This window comes from Miscanthus floridulus, chromosome 16 (genome assembly GCF_019320115.1).
Source record: "Miscanthus floridulus cultivar M001 chromosome 16, ASM1932011v1, whole genome shotgun sequence".
Classification (NCBI taxonomy): Eukaryota; Viridiplantae; Streptophyta; class Magnoliopsida; order Poales; family Poaceae; genus Miscanthus; species Miscanthus floridulus.
The window spans coordinates 91,680,910-91,702,305 of NC_089595.1; the positions used below are offsets into that span (position 1 = coordinate 91,680,910).

The 21,396-nt window shown below is 43.6% G+C and overlaps 2 protein-coding genes and 2 pseudogenes across 2 annotated transcripts; 3 read left to right on the top strand and 1 right to left on the bottom strand.

Annotated features, from left to right (window-relative positions):
- Positions 1-1,953: 1,953 nt before the first annotated feature.
- Positions 1,954-8,981, top strand: LOC136511018 (uncharacterized; annotated as a pseudogene).
- Positions 8,982-8,986: 5 nt separating this feature from the next.
- Positions 8,987-10,038, top strand: LOC136511019 (uncharacterized; annotated as a pseudogene).
- A 528-nt stretch (positions 10,039-10,566) lies between these two features.
- On the top strand, positions 10,567-13,726 carry LOC136513135 (uncharacterized protein At2g39795, mitochondrial-like). The gene is made up of 3 exons (XM_066507126.1): positions 10,567-12,589; positions 12,882-13,249; positions 13,334-13,726. The coding sequence occupies exons 1-3, from the start codon at positions 12,413-12,415 to the stop codon at positions 13,494-13,496; spliced, it is 708 nt and encodes a 235-aa protein (XP_066363223.1). The 5' UTR covers positions 10,567-12,412; the 3' UTR covers positions 13,497-13,726.
- A 1,610-nt stretch (positions 13,727-15,336) lies between these two features.
- On the bottom strand, positions 15,337-18,744 carry LOC136513035 (uncharacterized). Its single transcript, XM_066507038.1, has 7 exons — positions 18,525-18,744; positions 18,395-18,440; positions 18,218-18,304; positions 17,087-17,246; positions 16,254-16,524; positions 15,770-15,985; positions 15,337-15,671 (listed from the first exon to the last, which is right to left on the bottom strand). Exons 1-6 carry the CDS (start codon positions 18,576-18,578, stop codon positions 15,794-15,796), a joined length of 810 nt encoding a protein of 269 aa, XP_066363135.1. The 5' UTR covers positions 18,579-18,744; the 3' UTR covers positions 15,337-15,671; positions 15,770-15,793.
- Between the last annotated feature and the right edge of the window lie 2,652 nt (positions 18,745-21,396).

A 21,396-nucleotide genomic window follows, 5' to 3' on the forward strand; every position in this document is an offset into this window, starting at 1 on the left:
ACATAACCTGTTACACCCACCAATACCCATACCATATCCCTACCCTATCTCTATTTTTTTCTTTCATCATTTTATTATGAGAGTAATAATAATCCCCTATTATGAGCAACGGTAGGTTACTCACGCTACCGATGACCTAAGCATAGTATCTACTCAAACCTGCACTAGTAAGACTCTTAGGACATGTGTATCTATGTATGTGGTTTCCATAAAATTCCTGTAACGTAAATGCACAACACATTTATATACGGTGAATTATAAAATAGAGGTTATGCATCGGGGCTTACCTTGGACATGCGCGATGTCAGCTGAGTCAGTCAATGGCGGCTCTAGGACCTCCTCCTGCACGAGAATCTTCTTCTCGTACTCCTCGACGATCTCCTTGATCTCATGATAGCCGGTGGTCATAATCTTCGCCAACTCGTTCTCTACATGCATGCGATGATGATGCAACACTTAGCATTTAGGCAATAGCAACTCTTAAAATAAGAATACGCATATCAAGCTACTGAGCTAGCTCTAATGACTAAGATACTACGCTAACTATTATTTTCAGCAAACAAGGCAGTGGGTTCATCTAACATGTATGAACTTAGCAACTAAAAATATATCCTTACTCCTAACGATTTAACATATATTAAAACAAGGAGCATCCCACTACCCTAAGAGTTAGGCTATTCTAAGGCTACAAAAATTACAGTGAGCACATAACAATACAATGAAACTATCATAAAATTTTTAGGTCTAAAGCTATTACCATTTTGCCACCAAAATTTCTACAATTATTTGCTTAACAATATTAAGCATTCTTTAAACTATTTAATAGTTCCTAATGTCAACATATATAAGCATGAACTAACTATACCAACGGACAGAGCAAAATTTTAGGAGTCTAACAAAATTTATTGCACAATTTTTGGACACCTACATGATTTGTTACAATTTACAAAGATCAGCTCAAACTAAATTAGAAAAACATTTGCAAATTCCATGGAAAAAGGGAAACCAGTTTCTTGCGCGGCCCACACTCGCGGTCCACACGCGCGCGCGCACACAGCCCGCTGACCCGGCCCACGTAACGCAGGCCGGCCCGCGACATAGAGAGAGCCCGCGCGCGAGGCACTTTTGCGGCTAGCACCCTGGATTCTTCTCAAACTGCACTGGAGTCCTATCACTCACAGCTACTCTCACTTAACCCCTCAGAATTCCAGAAATTTTCCCGCGCACACCTCCCGGTGACCCCACGCATGGCGGTGCGGCGAGCGGTGGCATGGAGAAGCTACGCCGGCCACCAGAGGTCCACTCTGGCCCGTCGGTCGGGCCGACACTCATCTAGGGTTCCACAACCTACACCTAGTAGCGACGCGGGGCTGCGGGACGAGCTGGAGATAGCTACGGCGGCGCATGGCCGGCCGCGATGGTGGCGCAGCCGCATCGACGAACTAGAGCTGCTATGGTCTCAACCAACTACCGTGAGAGCATCAAGGGACTACCATAAGCCAAGCCACAGTGAGGGTTGGAGCGGAGAGCGACGGAGGGAGGCTGGCCGTGCGTGGGCGAACCGTGCGGCGGTGTACCTCGGTGGCACGGTCGCGTCAGCGGCGGAGTAGAGGCGGTAGCGACTGGACTGGGGTGCGCATGGCGAAGAGGAGAGCAAGGTGAATGTAGTGGCACATGTAATTGGGCCCGGGTGGAGGAATGGAGGTCTGCCCTCGGTCATGGCAGAGGCGCGGCCTTAACGGCACGCCGGTGGAAAGGAGCCAAATTGCCGCTTGGCCGGGGTGTCATCATGGCTGTGCGAGGTCGGGTGGCGAGAAGACGGGAGGGCGAAGGTCCAGACGGGTGGAATTGAGTAGAGGTGATCGCTCTCTGGCTCGCACGTCGGCGTGGCTCGACGGCGGCAAAGAGATGAGAGACAGAGAGAGGGCGGTGGGGTACAGCCGTTGGCTCGGCATGTGCGCGCCTTGGCTGGATGTGGTTGGCGCGACCGTGGAGACCCACGTCCAGGCGCGCGTGTTCACGACCGGCGTGGCCCACGCGTTGCTGTGCCATCAATGGCATGGCGACGGCAAGCACGGCCACGTGCGCGCGGCATCCAAGCGGGCCGGAGGCACAACGCAAGGATGACGCGATGGCAGCGGCAGTAGTTGCGTCGCGACGCACGGTGGGCTGGCAGCGCGTTGGATAGGGGCAGCACCGCACGGCCGCGCAAGCAGCGGCGGTGGCCCCACACCGCAGCGCCCCCGACGGACCGAACGGCCAGCAAGGCTAGGCAAGCACGGACGACGCGACGACGTCGTGCCCCTAGGCGCGATGACCGCGCCCACTCGGGGAAACAGGACGAGGACGTGTTGTGCACAGTTTTTAAAGCTCCTACCGCGACTAAACCGTTGCTACAAAACCTAAACGGTCTTAGCTACACTCAAGATGGTATATGAGACTACCAAATCGAGCTACTACCGGAAAAAAAAAAAAAAGGAGTCCAGATTGATAACAGGTTTGTGGTTCCCCATAATGTGGATCTATTAGTTAAGTACCAGGGCCACATAAATGTTGAAAGTGTTAACCGTAATGGAATGGAAAAGTACTTATTTAAGTACACTAATAAAGGTCCTGACTGTGCTAAAGCCACACTCAAGAGAAAAAAAGATGGTTCGGATCCTACAGCTCAGGTAATTGATGAAATAAAGGAATATTTGGATTGCAGATGTGTAACTCCCAATGATGCAGCATGGAGATTGTTCCAGTTCGATATACACTACACTAATCCATCTATCGAACGTCTGCCAGTCCACCTTTCGCTGGAAAACGGTGTAACGTATACCGAAGATGACTATCTTGACCAGGTGATCCATGATCCATCAAAAGTCATAACAAAACTAACAGCATGGTTCGAGGCCAACTGGCAATATCCAAAGGCTCGACAACACACTTATGTAGAGTTCCCTGAATACTGGACATGGCACGATGATCATAAATACTGGGATTGTTGTCGCAATAACCGTGCCAAAGTTGGACGCATTGCTAATGTAGCTCCTAATCAAGGCGAAAGATTTTACCTCCGTATGTTGTTTCATGTCGTCAAAGGAGCACAACACTCAGATCTTCGTACTATTGGTGGCCATCGACATCCAACATTTCGTGCTGCGTGTGAGGCACTGGGCTTGCTTGGCGATGATCAGGAGTGGTTCAATGCTATGGCCGACGCGTCGCATTGGACGCTTCCATATCAGCTGCGCCAATTGTTCATCACATTACTGCTGTTTTGTGAAATTGCAAACCCAGTCAGATTACTTGATGAGCATATACAGAAAATGGGAGAAGATATAGCATATCGTGCAAACCATCTAGCTCTAGAAATCCCGGTAGCTCTAATCAAGCAACAGGTCAGATCCTATGTCCTGCACGAATTAGATAAATTGCTCAAGGATGCTAGATATAGCCTAGATCGCTATCAACTACCACAACCAAAACATGATTGTTGCCCAGTTCTTACCAACAGATTTATAATGGAAGAGCTTTCTTACGCTTCTGATGGTACAAGATTGGACTTAGCTCAGCAGATCAGCCAACTCAACACAGGCCATAGACATATTTACAACATCATAGAACATTCAGTCTTAAATGGTTGTGGCCATACCTTCTTTGTTTATATATATGGGGGAACCGGCAAGACTTTTCTCCGGAATACTTTGCTTAATGGTATTAGAAGCAAAGGGAAAATAGCCTTGGCGGTTGTATCTTCTGGCATAGCAGCTCTACTACTCCCAGGAGGTCGAACACCCCACTCGCGTTTCAGAATGCCTTTGGACATCCATAAACATTCCATGTGTTCAATTAAGAAAAATACAAAGCTGGCTGAACTAATACAACATACATCACTGATCATATGGGACGAAGCACCTGTGCACCACAGACATTGCTTCGAAGCCCTTGATCGCACGCTTACAGATGTCATGTCATCCAATACCAATGATTCAGCGCACAAATAGTTTGGTGGCATAACAGTTGTACTTGGTGGTGACTTCAGACAAACTCTACCAGTTATCCCACATGGAAGGAAACATAAGGTGCTAAATGCATCCATCACCTGATCCTATTTATGGCGGCAATGCAAGATCCTTCAATTGACAGGCCATATTCGCTTCTCTTATAATCCGTACTTTTCAGCTTGTTTTCTCAGCTGGAACAGTATTTTCTCTCACAACAAATCAGCCGAAACAGTATTTCGGCTTGTTTTTTCAGCGAAACGAACGGGGCTAGAAAAATGAGACTTGCGTGTCCAACTCTTTCTGATTTTGAAAAGGTTGAATTAGACAAGTGTGCACAATGGCTCCTCTACATCGGCAACGGCACAGTACCTGGCAGCACACCTGCAGAAAACCCCGATACATCGTGGGTCCAAATTCCAGACAACCTACAGTTTGGAGGCCGTCTCTATTGTATATGGGACAATTGCACACGCCCCTGAATTAGCAGGCTACCTATGTGAACGGGCAATATTGGCCCCAACAAATGAGGTGGCTACCACCATAAATAGAGAAATTATTGATCAGATAGCTACCGAGGAGATGTCATACATATCTGGCAGGCAAATAATCACTGTATCTCATACGATCCATGTCCGGCAGGCAAATAATCACCGCATGGAGACACTGGAAGGCAAGTAAATAAAATGGAATGAAACTCACGGAATCACCGGCAGGCAAATAATCACCGCATGGAGACACTGGAAGGCAAGTAAATAAAATGGAATAAAACGGAAAGAGAATTATGGGAAGAGAAAGAAATTTATTCTCTACAACTAAAACATACGGATTGTCAACATCTACCTGGCAGGACCAAAACACTCATGCGATCCATATCCGGCAGGCAAATAATCACCGCATCTCATACGATCCATGTCCGGCAAGCAAATAATCACCGCATGGAAACACTAGAAGGCAAGTAAATAAAATGGAATAAAACTCACGGAATCACCGGCAGACAAATAATCACCACATGAAGACACTAGAAGGCAAGTAAATAAAATGGAATAAAACGGAAAGAGAATTATGGGAAGAGAAATGAATTTATTGGAATAAAACATACGGATTGTCAACATCTACCCGGCAGGACCAAAACACTCATGCGATCTATATCCGGCAGGCAAATAATCACCGCATCTCATGCGATCTATGTCCGGTAGGCAAATAATCACCGCATGGAGACACTAAAAGGCAAGTCAATAAAATGAAATAAAACTCACGGAATCACCGGCAGGCAAATAATCACTGCATGGAGACAATGGAAGGCAAGTAAATAAAATGAAATAAAACAGAAAGAGAATTATGGGAAGAGAAAGGAATTTATTGAAATATCACCACAATGATCATGATCATGATCCAAATCTCGTTCATCGTCCTTCGCGTTGCGTGTTGACAACAAATATTTTTCCCCCAAAAAATAAATTATTGTCATGCCTCATGTGGGCTAGGATATTATAAGTCCGAGTATTCATGTTTTGGCAAGGCCGAGCATGATAAATTCAATTCGGTGCCTAGCAATAAATTTTCAGCCTTTGAGGCAACTGATGTTTGTCGTAACTTTCAGACAACAAGCTCCAAGCCTAGCTTTTATTTCAGATTCATTACGATAATAAATTTGTTTATAGACATTATCATGGTATAATACACGTGAAAAATTGAATTGATATATTTTTTATTTTGACTTGGCTAACAAACATCTCATTCAATTTATGTTGCACCCGTTGCAACGCATGAGCACTCATCTACTAAAGATAAACAAAAGCCAAGGACAGACATTGAACAAAGTTGGAGTGTACTTACGAAGTCCCGTGTTCTCACATGGACAACTTTATGTTGCAGTCTCACGTGTAACATTGCCTACAGGGTTATGCATGCTCATTGAAAATACCACACCCGGGTATGAAAACCAAACACATAACGTGGTCTATACTGCCATTTTCCATGACATAGAGCTAGCCAGCTAATTTAAGGTAATATTGCATACATAGCCGTAGGTTACAATCAGACTATCTCTTTCAACATATTATATGGCTACTTCAATTTAGAACTTTTATATCAGAATAATAACTGTCGTCCGATTCTTCTCAAGAACTATATATATATTCACATGCTTTACTTTATGTTTCCTTCTAAACCAACAGAATCATCTCTTCCTGAAATGAACAACCACAGATCCCAATTCACTTATCCATTGTACAAATGACTACCTAATTGTTCTGAAGAACATATATGTATTCACATGCTTTACTTTCTGTGTGCTTCTAAACCCACAGAATCATCTCTTTCTGAGATGAACAATCACAACTTCCAATTCGCTTATCCATTGTACGGATGCCTACCTAAAAATATTCATACAAATACTCTTCCTGCCCATATTTAAATCGGTCAATCTCCTTTCTCTTACATTATCGGTCTGTCAAGTTTTGATTTCACTTCATAATCTATGCCAACTAAAGTTATGTGAACTCCATACTGACGGTAACTATCTTCGTATTTTGAATCCAGGTTTCAGGCTGCGAGGTTAGCCATCATTTTCCTGTTGAACACTATAACGAACTAGGTGCATCCTGTCAGCCTGTAAGATTACTGGACATATGTATGTTGTGCACAGCATAATACAGGGTTCTTTTGCTAATGTACTTGCTTTGTAGCCATGCTGTTGTTACCATTTCTTTTCTTGCCTTACGCACGCTGACTGTATACTAAACTTCACCCTGCTATGACCGCTTCACATGAACACATTTACATTTTGGTGTCTTATGCGTTTGTTCCCTCATAACATAATGTGGTCATCTGTGCTTTGCTGTTTCCAATTGTGAAGATGGCATTTATTTGCTATTTGAAAATATGAAGCACAGGTTTAACATGCTCCTATGCAGACAACTGATGTTTTGGGCTCATCTTATTTATTTATAGATTTAAGTTTCCATATATATTGCATCTACACTTTTCTCAGTGTGTTGGTTGAATTTAGAAGAGAGCTTCAAGGTGAACTAAAACCAGGAGGCTGAATCTAGATATAGATATATATTTTTTCTTTCCAATCCAAGATTAATCCATTCAACACAAAATGAAAATGAGCCAAATCCAACCATAGTGTCACCTAATTATTGTATTGTCATGTTCTTGATTTACAAAGAAATGTAAATTTCAGGCCAGCCTTATAGGTCAATATAAGATTGTATCCGGTACCATGCCCGCATAGAATAGGTCTAAAAGATTATTAATCTGCATAGTTTCCGACAAAAATGTACATTCTATTCAGTCTTTGCAGAATGAACATATCAGTCGCTTTCATACTTCATTTTGAGATGTACACTTACATGAACATATTGTTGCCTACAGCTTCTGTTGTCATCCATGTACAGTGTCATTGACCACATGTACAGTGTCATTGACCACGTTATGGCTACACTTATGTGTCAATGCTTCCTAGCCCGTGCACTTGCACGGGATTCAGGCTAGTGCTTTTTAGTTAATGTACTTGTTAAGTGCCTAATTTAGAAGATATATCCGTTATAGAAGATATAAATATCCAATGGCCCTAGATACATCGAGTCATCGACAGGCTCTATGGTTCTCGGTTACTTCTTTTGCCCCAGTTGCGTGCATGTAGGCTTCCTGGAGACTCAATATAGATGATTTTGAAACCACTGCATCTTTAAATACTTTTGGACATATATTGTGTACTTTCTGATACTGAGATGTTGCATGTCTATTATCATGCAAAGTTTCAGAAACATAAGTTCAGAGTTTGAGATTGTATAATAGAATAAAAATAGAATTGAACATTCGAACTGCAAGATGCGATATTTAGTTTACACTCTGACTAACAAACACAATGGTTGCACACTACACAACATGGACTATAGTAAAAATAACATTATTTTCCCCTGCCTATATTATACAGTGATTGTCATCGAAGTCTCCTACAGGTAAACTGCTTTTTCATGTTTGAACCATTCATGGGAAAGATAACTCACGATGACTAATTGAAATTGACAAGTGAACCAAAGATGGTATTGCTCCTGTTAGGAAGTTCATGGAAGCATTGCTTCACAAGGTTGCAGAATGAATGATTCTAAGATTTTTATGAGCATCGAGACATTAGCTTGTGATAATAATTACATTGATTTATCAAAAAAAAATTACAATGATGTAACACTAAAAAGATCAAGAGCCCTGCAAATCTATTTAGCCGTGAAGTAACCTTCAAACCCTCCTTAAGAAATCTGACCAAGTAAACACACAATACCATGTCATGTGATTGGACCAAAAAACAGTGCCCCTTGCCTTGCAGGTGCTAGGCATAAACATTCAGAAAGCATTTCACACCCATTTATTTATGGGAAAATTGGATCCTTACCATCAAAAGAACGCATCTTTAGATATATACCATTAAAAGATTCAATTTTAGATATCTAACATCAAAAGGTTACAACGTTACAGCTATATACCATTTGCTACTGTTCCGTTACTTTGCACGTTGGATTGACTAGTTCATTTTTTACCATGTTCCGATTTTGCCCTTGGAAAAGAAAGAACGCATCTTCTTAGTTCGTACTGGTGCCGCTTCGTCGTCTCCTGCGGTCTTCGGCTCTTCGTGGAGAAAAACAAGCGCCGCGGCACACTCCCTGCCGCCGTCGCGCTCCCGGCGACGTGCTCCCCGGCGGCGAGTGCTTCCACGCACCTCCACAGCACTGCTCCCCGCGACGCATCTCCCAGCAGCCGCGGCTTTCCCGGCGGTGTGCTCCCCAGCGTCGACTACCTCCTCGCCTCCCCAGTTGTGCTCTCGGCGACGCACCCTAGCGTCGACTGCCTCATCTGTGCCTCCCTAGCAGTGGGTATTCTCATCATCATCATCTTCTTCTTCTTCCTGCTATTTTTTTGTTGTTGTTCTAAACCCTAAATTTCCCCTTTCTTACAGTGCTGAAAAATCGACCTGAAAATTGAGTTGTATGGATCCTGCTAAGGTTCCAGAAGGGTAACGACCTCTTTCTCTCCTTCCAAAACTCTGAAATTTGCAGCTATTATCACCTTAGGACTTTGCAAAGGGAATAAAATTAGTGATGCTAGAATTGTTGCTGGTTGATGTTGCAGGATTGATCCAAAGAGTGCGTGTAGAGTAGAGATCAATGTCAATGGTTACTTCACTGTGCGGGGTGGTAGAAAGGAGTATAATCGGGGCAGGACAGTAAGCTGGGTTGTTGATTCAGAAAAGTACACAATCATTGATCTGGAGAAAGATATTGCTCCGTATTTTACATGGGGCAGCGATCAACAGGCCAACTTCTGGGTTGTAACGGGAATACTATGACATCCAAGTTGTCTTCAGATGTTCAGCTTCTTGATTTGTTAAGGGCATCAGAAATAGTGAAATTGTTTATGGTAGTGGGTACACGCGAGCAAAATATTACAGAGGAGGAGATGCCTGCTGCAGTTCACATAGGAGATGATGTGATTCCTACTGCAATGAACATAGGAGAGGAGGTGAACCCTGCTGCAGTTGATAGTGATTTGGATGTACTAGATGGAGGGTTTACATGGGCAGAAGCACCTCAATATGGGGAAACAACAGGAGGGCCACAAATGCCCGAAGAGGAAGAGAAGGAGCATTTCATGACTGTTGGGTGTGATCCTACTGGAGATGATCCGGCTGGAGCAGATGAGGAGTGGAGGTATTTCAAGACTATTCCAGATGATGAGGTGCAGAAAAGAAAGAGGGCAAGAACTATTCCGGAAATTAGAGAATTTGATACTGAAACTGTTCTTGATGATGAGGCTACCATTCGTAATGATTTTTTTGTGCCTCATACATCACATGATAAGGAGAATCCAATCATTCTGGAAAACCCTGCACTCATGCAATAGCTCTATTTGGAAAACTAAGGCAGCTTAACATTGAAAACTTTGTGGATGACTACTATTCACTAGAGAGGTTCAAGGCAGCCTACCACTTTGTGGTCACCCCAATGGGTGACAAGACTCAATGGCCAAAATTTGATCCTGGGTTTAAAATGATTCCTCCAAAGCTAGAAAGACCTGCTGGTAGACCAAGGAAGAAAAGAATTAAGGCTAGTGGAGAGGCAGGGAAAAGAGGCCCATATCAATGCAAAAGGTGTTTTCAGTTTGGACACATAGAGAAAGGTTGTAATGCTACTCAAGCTGAATTAGAACAAGAGCTTCCACCACCTCGTCCAAAAAATTCCAAAAGGAAAAGGTATTGTAAATTGTAAATTTGTAATATAAATGGTTGATACATGCTGAAATATGTTCCCAGCCTAACTTGTTTTGTGCCTCCTAGGAAATCCAAGTCTGAAATTGAGTCATCTGCTAATGATCCACAAGTGACTCCCAGACCAAGTGCAACAACAGCTAGCCCAGGTCCTATAACAAGAAGCATGTCTTCTCTTTCTCCAACTAGCCCAGGTCCTACAACAAGAAGCATGTCTTCTCTTTCTCCAACTAGTTCGTGTCCAAGAAGGATGGCATCCATCTCACCAGGAGGAATTAATAGGAGGATTATTATTATTAGCTAGAAAATGGTTGTGTTGAGTGTGTCAACACATGGCTGTGTTAAGTGTGGACATGGTTGCGTTGGCTGTGGTCTTTTGTGCAGCTCCATAGGTCTAACTTTTGCTGGAGCATCAACATGGCTGTGTTGGCTATGGTCTTTTGTGCACTCCATGAGTCTAACTTTTGTTGCCAACTACAAAAATCTGGTTGTATGCAACATACTGTTATATTATTGAAATGACAGCCATATGAGATAATGGCCTTTTGTTAATACCACTCAAAAGTTGTGTTTATATGTTGCTGAGATGTTGTGTTTGTATCCTACTGAATTTTATTTACACATGCTCTCCTAGACTCAAGCAAGATGGCCCCTAATATGCAAGGGCAAAATGGTCAGATATAACTTGGAGTTAACAGAACTAGTGAGCTACCAACGTCAGTCATGTTTTAATGGTACATATCTAAAACTGAATCTTTTGATGGTATATATCTAAAGATGCGTTCTTTTGATGGTAAGGATCCAATTTTCCCTTTATTTATACTCAGATGTGGTCTCATGATACGAATACAATCTGTAATCAACAGATAATTCCTGACAGCCAAAGCAAATATGAATAATTTAGTTCTGTACTCATTCTGAAATGCAATAAGTGCATTAGTACCAATTCTCTTAATACACATAAAAATGCATAATTACTATCTAGTAAAAACATGACGTGCTGAATAGAGAGCTGTGCATAGATATAACCCTGAATCATGGTTGCTAAATCAATCTGAAATGTAAATTATTGAAACAGTATATGAGCATAAGACAGGAGGAAGAAGGTAAAGAAATATGTACACAATATGCCACGGCACATCAGGATTCCATTACAATTTAACATTAGTGTATAAATCAGAGGATTTGTAAGAGGAAAATTGAACTTAACTAATTAGAGTTTGCGCCATGCTTGGTTTCTCACAGGCAACGGTGACAATGACGGTGCCGTAGAAGTACAGTGTGGTAGCACAAATTAAAACAGAAATCTACCGCATTGGTTGAGAAAGCTTGGCTCATGATATCCATTACTGTGGGCAAGAGATTTCGTACCTCTGCTGTGAGTGAGTGAGATGGAGAGTGATGGGGCTGTGCTAGAGGAAGTAGTGGACGCCGTGGTCTCTTGGATCCCTGGTGATGACTGATGAGCACACGGTTGATGGTCGCGTAGGTGGTAGGAGCTAAGGCAGACGTCGTAGTTGCGGAAGAGGAAGGCGAGGCGGGCGTTGTCGTGGTCATCGTCGGACGGCCCCGCGCCGCCGCAGCCCCGCGGACTTGCGCGGTTGCGCCGCCGGCCATCCAGGCGTCCTCACGCTGCCCAGTAGCAAGGGAGATGCTAGATGGGCAGGAAGTGGTGGTGGAGCATGTCCATGATGCGGATAATGAGGTAGGGCAGTGCGTCTGAGATGCCCTCCAGTCTCGGCGGTCGGAGCACCCTGGCGGTCTGTGGAGGGATGCATTGGGGGCGCGGCGGGCGGAGAAAGACGCGGACGACGTGGGAGGCGGCGGTGCAGTGTGAGGCGGACGGAGGGGAGCGAGAGGAGAAACGGCGGCGGCGGCGGGTCCAGTGCGAGGGGCGACGGAGGGGTCTAGAGCAGCCTCTAGTCTAACGGCTCGTGAAACCCCAGGAAAAAAAATCCAACGGCCGAGAATTCGAGTAGACGTGGCTGGATGAGGGGCCAGCGACGTGGCAAAATAAGGTGGCTGAGAGAGATCTGGGAAAACCGGAAAAAGGGAGGAACCCTCGCAAAACCCCCGGCGAATCGGCGATGGCCACCTCCGCCGCGCTCCCCCGACGGCGGCGGCGGCGGCGCGCGGTCTTCTTGGGACCATGAGTGGCTCGTGGGTCCCTCCTCCCCATCGCCGGCTCCCGTACCGCACTGAACGCTCCGCACTTCTCTCCTCCCTCTCAGCCCCGCAGCCGGGCGCCGCTGCCGACGCCCACCTCCTCCGGGTCATAAACTATGAGATCTCCTGCGCCCAGCAAGACTGCAAGAAGCGCGACTGGGTATGCGACCCTGCTATCTCTTTATTGTCCTTTCGTTTTGGATGCTCCTTCCTGACATTTAGTGTCTTAGCGGGAAATTTTCTGTATTTTGAAGATGCGCGAGACATAGTTTTTATAGAAAATGTATCCATGGTGGGCTTGTTCTCTCCTTTACAGTTGATGATTATGGGGTTGCATATGGCGAGCTGTTTGGGAGAGGATTTAGTAATTTTTTAGTGTTGATAACATGGGGTTACAGGAAGATATCAGCTTTTTGATCTGGGGATGTAATATTTGATTTGTGTTCTTTCAGGCGAAGGAATTAGGGGAGTGGTTCCCTTTTGAGATCCAGGATAAGGAGGGTACCACTAGGATAATTCTCACCAGGAGAGATCAGAAGGAGCAAATTGAAGTGGAGGTGTTCTTGCCGAGCCCTGCCGATCCAGTGGAGCACAATGGTCAGCAAAAGCACGATACCAAAGATGACAACAGCCAGGCTCATGCTATTAATGGTCCTGCAAATCAGTACTATATCCCGCTGGTGGTGAAAATTCACAAAGGGATGGCTTCGTGGCTGGAGATCAGCTGTAGATCTTACCCTGATGAACTTGCCATTGAGAGCTTGGCATTTGGACCGACGGATGAGTCTTTTGATTCATCAAATGTTGAAGCTAAGATATGGTGAGCATTGGCACCTGTATAATAGTGCTGTGATGTTCTCTCATGTTGCGGTTTTACTGATCATGGCCTTACATTCTTCTGCAGTAATCTTCCTGAGGAACTTCAGCAAGCATGTTATGCCTACTTGAAAAGTAGAGCCATTTCGTCAGATGTTACCAACTTCTTGCATGCGTACATGATAAATAAAGAGTGCCATGAGTATCTCGCTTGGCTGAGAAAACTTAAGGGTTTGATTAAAAGTAAATGAAGTGCAACAGAGGTTCTTTATTTTTACACAGTTTTGGACAAGTTTCCTTGCATCAATTCTTGAGGCCCCCTTTCAATGCTACTGTGTAAATCACAACCTACACAACCACGTGTGTTGTTTCAGTCGCTGGTCTCGGTAATAAGTGGATTACCGTGGCCAGCTTAGGGTGTAACAAACTCTACTTCTGCTTAATGAAAAACGTGCTAGGGTACAACCCCAAAAAAAAAGTGTCATTGTGTTGTGTGAGATGAGGAGGTACACTGCTATAAATGCACCATTTATGGTCATGTATGTGAATGTTGGTGTCCTGTGCTTCTTCGCTTATGGTTTTTATTAACAAGATTGTGTGTCTTTGTACTGTTACAAGGTGTCTTCCTTGAATTCCAAATATTTCATCAATGTCATTTGTTGAGGTCCAAGCCTCGTGAAAATTGTTATTCACACATCCTACGGTATTGTCAATTGTATGAGTACTGGAAAGGTTATAAGTACAGTGATAGTGTTTTTCAAAATCTAATGATATTTGTTGGCAATACAGCACATTCAACTTGCAAGGAATACGAGTAATTAACATCTTGCTGGTGAGACCCAGAGCTCCAGCCCATACTACTCCATAGTGTGTGTGTGTGTGTGTGTGTGTGTGTGTGTGTATATATATATATATATATATATATATATATATATATATAGGGAGAGGCTATTCAGCAGCCGGCTACAAAATAAGTTATTCTGTAGCCACCTCTATTTACCATAATTTTATATACTAATTTACCATAATATTAATACATATTTACGATAGTTGGGTTACTATAACACATGAAAATATTTACCATAACGTTATAGTAAACCACTTAGTAAGGAGTTACTGTAAATCTCGTAAATTAACATAGTAATTATCGTAACTCAAAGTGGCTACAGAATAAGTTATTCTGCAGCCAGCTATAGGATAGTAGTTCTATATATATATATATATATATATATATATATATATATATATATATATATATATATATATATAGGGAGAGGCTATTCAGTAGCCGGCTAAAAAATAAGTTATTCTGTAGCCACTTCCATTTACTATAATTTTATATACTAATTTACCATAATGTCAATACATATTTACGATAGTTGGGTTACTATAATATATGGGGATATTTACCATAACGTTATATTAAAACCACTTAGTAAGGAGTTACTATAATCTCATAAATTAACATAGTAATTATCGTAACTCAAAGTGGCTACAGAATAAGTTATTCTGTAGCCAGCTACAGGATAGTAATTATATATATATATATATATACACCTGAAAAATGCAAACTCTTGTAGGCATATTCTGTGTTGGTGCCTGCAATATCGAGTCTGTATGAACTGACGCGGAGATGGAGATCCGACGCGGAGTGTCTGGCAGAATCCCGCCTTCCTCGTTCCATCGTTAACGTTTTAGTCGGGTGGAATCGGAACCCCGGTAGGTAGATGCTCGCCTCGACCGCCGCGTGTCGTATCTTGCCCCACCGAACCGAAGCCTGGTGGACGACATTAGTGCAGAGGGTGCTTGCTAAGCCTTTTGCACCTCCGCACTCCAATGTTTGGTACGTGTTATCTCTCTGCCTTAATGGAAGATTTTTCAACTTTTGTGAATTCTACCGCTGCCGATCCCGATTGTGCATTTGGGTGATTTTTTTTTTTTTTTTTTTTTTTGCTTCAACTATACTTTCAGGCTAGAAAGTAGAAACCCCACCCCAGTTTCTCAGCTCTGTGCACAGTTAGCATCCAACGTTGTAACTAGTTATGCTAAATCATGTTGCCAGTTGGACGTTAGAAAACCGGAAGAGATGAATTAGCACACAAATACACACGAGATCATGAGAATACTGCTACCCAAGAAAGGATTGTATGCAAATCAAAGTGCAGGACGGTGCGTTTTCACTGAACGTGGGAAGACTTTTTGGTGCCGAACTCAGTAAACTCTGTACGGCACACTGTAAAATTCCGTTCACTACCTAGATAGAGAAGAACTTGCAAATTAGCCACTTCAAATGAAGAATGCCCAAGGCACAACAATCTAGGGTCAATATGTATGTCAAGTTGTCGAGTAAAACAGGTATGTCTGCCTTTGCCCTTTCAAAAGATGTTTTCCAGAATAAGCCGTGGACAAAGAGCGCATCAGGTCACCTGCCAAAAACAGAGTTTTTTTTTTTTTTTCAGAATCCAAAGCCTCAATTAAGCAATGCCAGGGAAGGCGGGTACTGGGGTGTAAGAAAGTGGCAGACCTTTGCAAAATCAACAAGCAAACCTCAGGCAAAAAAGAAAACTTTGATGAACAGTGCCAGAGCAAATTGCAGCACTGATGCACTAGCCATCAGAACCATCAGATCAGCTCCTTCAGTGCATTCCTTCAAACTTAAAGCGATGAACCAAGATGATGCACCACCAGCAAGAGCTATGATGACCCATCGAAGAAATTCCACAGGAATAAGCAAAAGTACCTTAACCAGCCAAAATAGGAGGTCAATTCATGTTAACATAATGGCACCCTTCATCCCGAAGAACAAAAGTGAGTTCCAAGTGGTCACAACCATGATAACAACATGGATTATTTACACTAAGAGAATCAATTTTTAGAACCATTATATATAATTGCATGATAGAGAACTGAAGATTCCTATGGATGTACATAATGTTAAAATTGAATGTCCGCATATTCTTGCCAGTGATATAAATAACGAAACGAACGGATGGAACTCGAATACTTACAGATGCAGGTATGAAGACAAACAGAGAATAGCCCCACAGACACCAAAATCGAACAAGACTTTGGCGTGATCCAAAATACTGAAACAGGAAAAAGAACACGGCGGGCACAATGACAGCATAACCATACATGACTGATGCTGCCCAACTGAAATAACCAACATCAAAGTTCCATATGTCCAGATCCTTTTTATTTTGCATCAGATAAGTGGCATAGTTACCAAACGCAGCTAGCATGAAAACCAGAGTAGTGGTGATCCATAAAGGCCCATACCTGCAGAAATTAGAATAATTCATAACACAAGAGAATGTGGAGGCAAGAGATCCAAATGATCAATGAAGTACAAAAGAAACTAAAATTTGCGACAAGATTTAGTCAGACGGTAATCCAGCAAGCACCTTAACTATGCAAAAAATGGGATCAAAATCCGTTCAAAACACTGTGTTGTCCAGTTCTCCCAAAACTATGCTGCAGAAAATAAACGCTACAATCTGTATAATGCCACTCAGGCACTATATTTTCATATACTCTTGTAAGAACTCTGCAACTATCCTATCTGAATCGTCATCTCGTGCAATTATCAGTAAATAAACAGTAAAGTGTTGAAACAGATTCATAATATGCATCTTATACAACTTATGACATATCTTTCCATATTATAACGATGCTTAGTTATAATGAAAATATCATTTAATGCACATTTTTATCACATGATTGCATATTAGACTATTCACTAGAAATGTTGACATCAAAACAACAGAAAGGTAACTAAGAGCCAGGTTTTGTTTTAGAAAATGATTCAGACGGCAGATCTTGTCCATTAGGAGAAACTTACATGTCAGGATTAGCATCAATTTTCCTATAAAAACCATCCATTGGATAAATTGAACTGATGAGCCTGTCAACTACAACATCAGTATCAACATTGAAGTATGGAGCATAAGATGCAACATTGAAGTATCCTTTCCAATCTGCTTGGTTTTCTACATCTCCATCTGAAAAAGTAAAGAGAGACTTCAATATGGAGCAATGCACATACAAAAACAAAACCAGAATTCTATTCAATAGCTGACATTAAGCAAAAATCCATTCATTTATACTCATCAAAATAGAACAGTGCCAAGGACCAAAATTCAAAGCAGTGAAAGAAACAATAAAACGACTCTCTGGTGCCTTGCTTCTAGTTGAGATGGTTAGAATATTAGACCATCATGGTTACATGTTACAGACTTCTGAAAAATAAAATGTATAGGAATTTAACACGAATGATTAATGGGAGGTATGGTTCATCAAAAGTGCAACATAATTGTCACTTCATGCAAGTCACGATACTTAGTGACTTATTCAAAAGTTCAAGTAAAGGTTGTTCTCAATTATCAACCATCTACAAGATAAAAATCACATCACAAGTTTCTAATTATGTGGCTTCTACAACAGTATCCTTTAGCATGCCCCGAAAATAAAGCAGTACAGGACTGATGTTGCCACATTTAAGAGGCCATTTACCTACACTACATACAATGTATTCATTCAAAATTTCTGACATAAAGAGAGAATGTTTCTACTAAGCTAAGAACATCAGGATATTCTTCTTAAATTCTCCTAAATCCACAGTTCGCATTTCGATATGGTTCAATAAAGACGCAAGTGGGTACCCCAACGGTGTTCTGTGGGTCAGCCAACTTAATTCATTTCTCCTCCTAAATTTAATGAGATGGCATGCAATTCTAGTTCATTTTAGCAAGTTTTGGGTTGACCCAATGACCCAAAACATGTGGAGCTTGCGTCCCCATGGTTCAGGTTCAAATGTAACCTCATATAACAACCGACTTGCACAATAATATACCCAGTTATCCGCACTCACCAATCAGGTACCGTGTGCAATTGTGCATCCATAGTTAGATCAATTCGAAACTCAAACAAAATACTGCAGAACGTGGTGACAATTGGCATCAACATTAATTACCTGCAGGGCCACCTGGTGGCCGATACCCTCCTCCATTACCACCAGGAGCAGGCGGGAACTCCTGCAACCGAGAGGTGGCAGCTGCATCTGCAACCGAAAATTAATTAGTGGCAATCAGAAAAATAAACCGCAACACACGCGCCCACACCAATTCACAGTTTCACAACATGTCACAACCTAGGGCGGCGGGGGGACTGGGTTTCCTGTCGTCCTGTGTCACAGCCTGCAGAAACAAACCGCCCCAGATCAGTGACTATCCCTAACGAAACGAGAGACGCGGAGAAGCGAGCAGGGATTGCATCGGTACGGGGACGGAGCCGAGGAGGTGGCTGGTGGGGAGGTTGGCGTAGCCCTCGTCCATGGCCTGTGGCGTCGTTGCGCTCGCTCCTCTGTCAGCAACTGCGCATGGCCGCGGCGGCGCGCGTTCGCCGGATACGGGATTTGGATCCGGTGTGGTTTGGGGGGAGAGGGGGCAAAAAAGCCAGAACCAGGACTCTGCCGTGGAAGAGGGGAAGTCGTAATCGAATGCCCTCGTGCTCGGTGTTGCTTCGGAACGAAGGCGGGTCACGACTTCACGAGGCTGGTACAACAACGACGTCGGCCCAACTAGCAAAAGGCCCACCAAGAATTGAAGTGTGAGTAAACCCTTAGAGCATCTCCAACCCAAACCTTAAATGAATTCTAGTAGACACTTGTATATGAAATCTACTCATAAGTCATTTCAATCGACTGAGCTATAAGAAGGAGAGGGTGGAGCACAGTTATCGTTCCAATCAACTAGGCCATGTGTTAGATATTTCATAAATTCATACATAAATTAATCTAGAAAATAGATATGTGTACGTGTGATCTATTCGCACATATAAATATAATAAACATACTAATGACTAACACATTACTTAATATAAAATTGGTAAGATCAGAAATATACCTAAAGATAAGACCAGTGTCGGAGGTATCGACAACATCATTCTCACTCATAGCGAGTTGCTCGAAATCGTGGACCATAGCCAGATACAGGAAGATGTACGTTGTGCAGTTCATCGAATAGTCACCAGAAAAATAGATGAAGTAGCCTTCATTGCGAAGAAGAAATGTGCGCGCTCGTGCGGCCATCGCCTTCGGGAAGAAGGCAAAGGAGTATTGGATATCACCGAGTACAGGAGCAGGAGTAGTCGCACGATGCGCTCCCTAAAAACCTAATTCGCCCTCACGAGTAGGTGTTGTAGACTAGCGCCGATTCTAGAGGCCTGCTCTTCCAATTCCCTGTGCGTGAAGAAGATTGGAGCCAAAGCACTTGGTACCCACAAAGAGTCTGAACAGGCGCATCGAAATAGGAACACTTGGTAGCAGCTCCAACAAATATCACATTCTAAACAAATTCAGGTTCTTTTTTTTGCAACACTCAGTTACAAACGCAGACGCTCACATACATAAGCGCACTAATCGCTAGCTAGCTGTCGGTGTTTTCGGACCACCGACGAGTAAATTTGTATTTGCGCGTCTGGCTCGGATGGTGTGCTCGGAGGACACAAGGGTTTATATTGGTTCGGACGGAACATCCCTACGTCCAGTTCGCTGCTGCTCGTGTTATCGGCACTTGGTTTGCAGTAGGGGTTACAAACAGGCGAGAGAGGGAGAGGATCTCAAGTCTCTGGTAGAAGGAGTGAACGGGTGCTGAGAGCTCGCTTGCCGCTCAGCCATGTGCTCGTGTCGTGCTCTTGTGTCCCGATCTCCCCTTTTATGGGGCGCCCTGCTTCCTCTTTTATAGGCGAAGGAAAAGCGCAGGTTATAGAGGAGGAAAAGGAGAAGAACGAGAGAGAGAAGAAGGCTTTCAGGGGTGTCGGGTCCTTCTTCTCCTTCATGCGGGTCCCGCCGATCCTGTAGATGTCAATAGGGATGGCTCCATGTCGTGGCCCTGTTCATCACTAGCGCCATGCGCAGGCGTCATCTGCCGGTCATGGCGTTCCCCTCCGTCCCGATGGATGTCATGGTGAACTGACGCGCCTATCAGCGTTCGTACGAGGATTAGGCAGAACAGCACCGGCACACTTGATACTGTTCTTGATGTGAATCCCCAGGTATGGACCGTCATAGCCATGGGTTACATTGAGGCATGCCAGCCTCTTCCCTGGTGTCAGTGTTTTGAACCAGACCCATACGCTTGGACCTAGAGTGGTTGGTGGCGGTATGGGTCCCCGTCGGACGAGATGGAACCCGCATCCTCGAGGTCGGGCGAGACGGAGCCCGCGGCCTTGGGCGAGACGAAAACCACGTCCTTGGGGTTAGGTGAGATGGAGCCTGCACCTAAGGGGTCAGACAAGATGGAGCCCACGGCCTCGAGGTCGAGCGAGACCTTTTAATACGTCTCGGTACGGAAGTTGACCCGATCTTCACGACAGTAGGTCACGATCAAGATAACTTGCAACAAGGCAGCGGGAAATAAAAGGATAACTTGCTGAAGAACAGCAGAGTAACTGGCTTTATACCTGGCCAAGGTTGGATGCGACCAGGCGATGGGGAGAGAGACACCAAAACCACAAAAACTTCGACTCGATCTCCGAACGACCGCAGAACCACAACCGAAGCTAATCCACACAAGGCGGGGCAGCCGTACTAGAACCCGCAGAGCACGAACTAGTGGATTCCAGAGGAATCTCTTCACAAGTCCAGGAAGAACAAGGAAGAACAAGGGTTTGAGTAAACACTCGGCAGCTCGGCTACAATATCACTAGAATTATCAAATCATCAAAAAGTATTTTCTAATAGCCTAGAGGTGGTATTTATACTATGAGAAGTCTCTAAGATAGATGTGAACTGAAGAAACCACGTTGGGAGGTGGAAGGCCAACTGGCTAGAGCTTTTATGAGGTGGTCTTTAGTTCCTGTGCGTCTTCTGGGCTTCTGTGTAGTCTTTAATATTTTGGTTATAACTCCTTCCTTCATAGCTTTTGGGAGACAAAAGGTATGACTGTTTCATCTGGATGGTTCTGTCATGCTAGGTTGACTCGAACATAGCTCTTCTTTTTGATCCATCCTTGATGTATCCTTATCTTCCTCCTCAGAGAACCTGAGTAATAACAATATGCACGACTTAGGTAGTTTGAAATTACCATCAATGTTTAATTGAAATTCATAAAGTAGCGCGTGCACCTCTTGCTGTATCTTTTGGGCGCGGCT

Excerpts from the sequence above, each read along its gene's own strand:
- LOC136513135 (XM_066507126.1), top strand. The coding sequence starts at position 12,413 with ATGAGTGGCTCGTGGGTCCCTCCTCCCCATCGCCGGCTCCCGTACCGC. Across the intron at positions 12,590-12,881 it reads ACTGCAAGAAGCGCGACTGG|GCGAAGGAATTAGGGGAGTG; the intron begins GTATGCGACCCT and ends GTGTTCTTTCAG. Across the intron at positions 13,250-13,333 it reads AATGTTGAAGCTAAGATATG|TAATCTTCCTGAGGAACTTC; the intron begins GTGAGCATTGGC and ends ATTCTTCTGCAG.
- LOC136513035 (XM_066507038.1), bottom strand. The coding sequence starts at position 18,578 with ATGGACGAGGGCTACGCCAACCTCCCCACCAGCCACCTCCTCGGCTCC. Across the intron at positions 18,441-18,524 it reads ACCTCCTCGGCTCCGTCCCC|GCTGTGACACAGGACGACAG; the intron begins GTACCGATGCAA and ends TTGTTTCTGCAG. Across the intron at positions 17,247-18,217 it reads GCCACCAGGTGGCCCTGCAG|ATGGAGATGTAGAAAACCAA; the intron begins GTAATTAATGTT and ends TTACTTTTTCAG.